Genomic DNA, 1992 nt, shown 5'->3' on the forward strand with positions numbered 1-1992 from the left:
AAACAAAACAAAACAAAAAAACTCCAACGAACTGGGGGATGAAGGATGAAGAAAGAGAAATAGGCTCTGTGGGAATGTGGGTGAGAGCTGTAGAGGAAGTAAGGAGTATGAGTAGGGAGTGGGGGAATAAGAGGTAGGGATGTACTGGTCGAAATGGGTAGTGCTAACAAGAGGATGAATGTGGTGGAAATAGATTGTTTTCAACTATGAAAACAGAGTAATGAAGCCTGTTGAGGGAGGAAGGAAAGTGATAGAGAGAGTAAGGCTGGAAAATATTGTAAACATATGTAACAATGAAATCCTTCACTGTATAACTAATGTAAGCTGATAATTTTAAAAACGATAATTAGTAGTTAGTTCAGTCTAATTAAGATTTGCCTACTAGGCTGGGGGCAGGGTTCTAGTGAGCCCTGAGTTCAAACCCCACAAAAGCAAAATAAAGACTTGCCTGTAGAGACTCAATTGATAAAGTCAACATTTGACGTTAAATCCAGCTCATTCCAAAACCCTACTTTTCATCATATGCTTTGCCTCCTGTGGCCTGGTGGACTGGTCTTCCCTGAGTAATCATCAATGAACTGTTTTCCTTCAAATCTTTCCCACTGGGAACACCATAGGTGATGCTTAGCAAATACAAATGAAAACAAAAAATATTGTTTGGAAGGTACCAACTCTTTTCCAGGTAGGTGACCTTTAGGAGGTAGTCTGTCTGTGTCCAGCAAATGACACCAAGCCTTGATGCCTCCAACAGCTCCATGAGGTCAAGGGGGTAAAGTGTACTGATTCTGTCTAGTTTTGTGTCAACCCTAAGGAGGTTGCCCTGAGTGTAATGCTTGAACGCGTGGCACACAAACAGAAGATAAGGCACCATATCAACACAAGAGACGGCAGTAAGAACAGCCTACCAAAGTTTAGTCTCAGCACACAAGTAGGTGTGCGGACACACAGCAGTTATACATAACATGGCCCCAAACAAGCGTGACACTAAGACCCACAACAACCAGGCAGGCACATACACCCACACAACTAGACTCACGATATTCAGATACGCTCCAACATGGACAATACAACAAATAACCAGATGCAAAACACACCAAGCACAAGGAAAGGTGTGTTCACAGAAGTCCCACAAAAAAATCCAGCCCCACCGACACAGTTAAGAATCTATGCTTCACGCTTGCCAAGTTCAGAACCCCACTTCGAGCCCACCCCCCTGGCCACCCGGCGCTCACTGTGGGTGACGGTCACGTTGAGCCCGCTTGCTGCCATGTCCTCGGTCTGGGTCGCCACCTCGATTGGAATCATGTACTCGCTCCGGGTCAACTTGGCGGTGGTCAACTCCCAGGGCTGGGTTACCTCCTCGGGCTGGATCACCACCGTGGCCTGGGTCACCTCCGGGGCCTGGGTCAGCTGCGCGGTCTGGGGCACATCGGCAGGCAGGATCACTTCCGCCGTGTAGATGAGCTGTCGGGCCCGGGGCACCTCTCTCGTCCGCGGCACCTCTCTGGTTCGGGGTACCTCTCTGGTCCGGACCACTTCTCTGATCCGGGCCACCTCCTCGACCCGGGCCACCTCCTCAGCTTTGGGCAGCTCCTCGATCCTGGCTACTTCCTCAGTCTCGGCCACCTCCTTGGTCCCGGCCACCTCCTTGGTCCCGGCCACCTCCTCCGCCGTGGTCACCTCCTTGTCCTTGCTCCGGGACGCCTGCTTGGCCCTGGTTGCCTGCTTGCCCTTGGCCGCCTCGTCGGCCTGGGTCGTCTCTTTGCGCCGGGTCCCCTTCTCGCTCCGGGTCGAGCGAGGACGGCCTTTCTTCTTTACCCGCGGCCTACCGGAGCCGGTGGCGGAGCCTCTGGTGGATCGCTCATGCCCGCTGGTTGCACTCCGCAAGGAGGGACGCTGAGAGGGAGGCTGGCGGCGCTCGCCTGGGCGTTCCGACTGGCGCGACTCCCGGCCAGACCGAGGACCGCGCCGCCGGGGGCCCAGCCGCTCCCG

General features: G+C 53.3%; 1 protein-coding gene across 1 annotated transcript; it reads right to left on the bottom strand.

Moving 5' to 3' along the window:
* Positions 1-1164: 1164 nt before the first annotated feature.
* On the bottom strand, positions 1165-1989 carry LOC106001997 (BAG family molecular chaperone regulator 1-like; the record flags this gene model as incomplete). The annotated part of the gene is made up of 1 exon (XM_013036924.1): positions 1165-1989. A coding segment is annotated over one exon (825 nt), but the record flags the coding sequence as incomplete, so codon positions are not given.
* Positions 1990-1992: the final 3 nt, after the last annotated feature.

This window comes from Dipodomys ordii, unplaced genomic scaffold, assembly GCF_000151885.1.
Source record: "Dipodomys ordii isolate 6190 unplaced genomic scaffold, Dord_2.0 Scaffold1711, whole genome shotgun sequence".
Taxonomy (NCBI): domain Eukaryota; kingdom Metazoa; phylum Chordata; class Mammalia; order Rodentia; family Heteromyidae; genus Dipodomys; species Dipodomys ordii.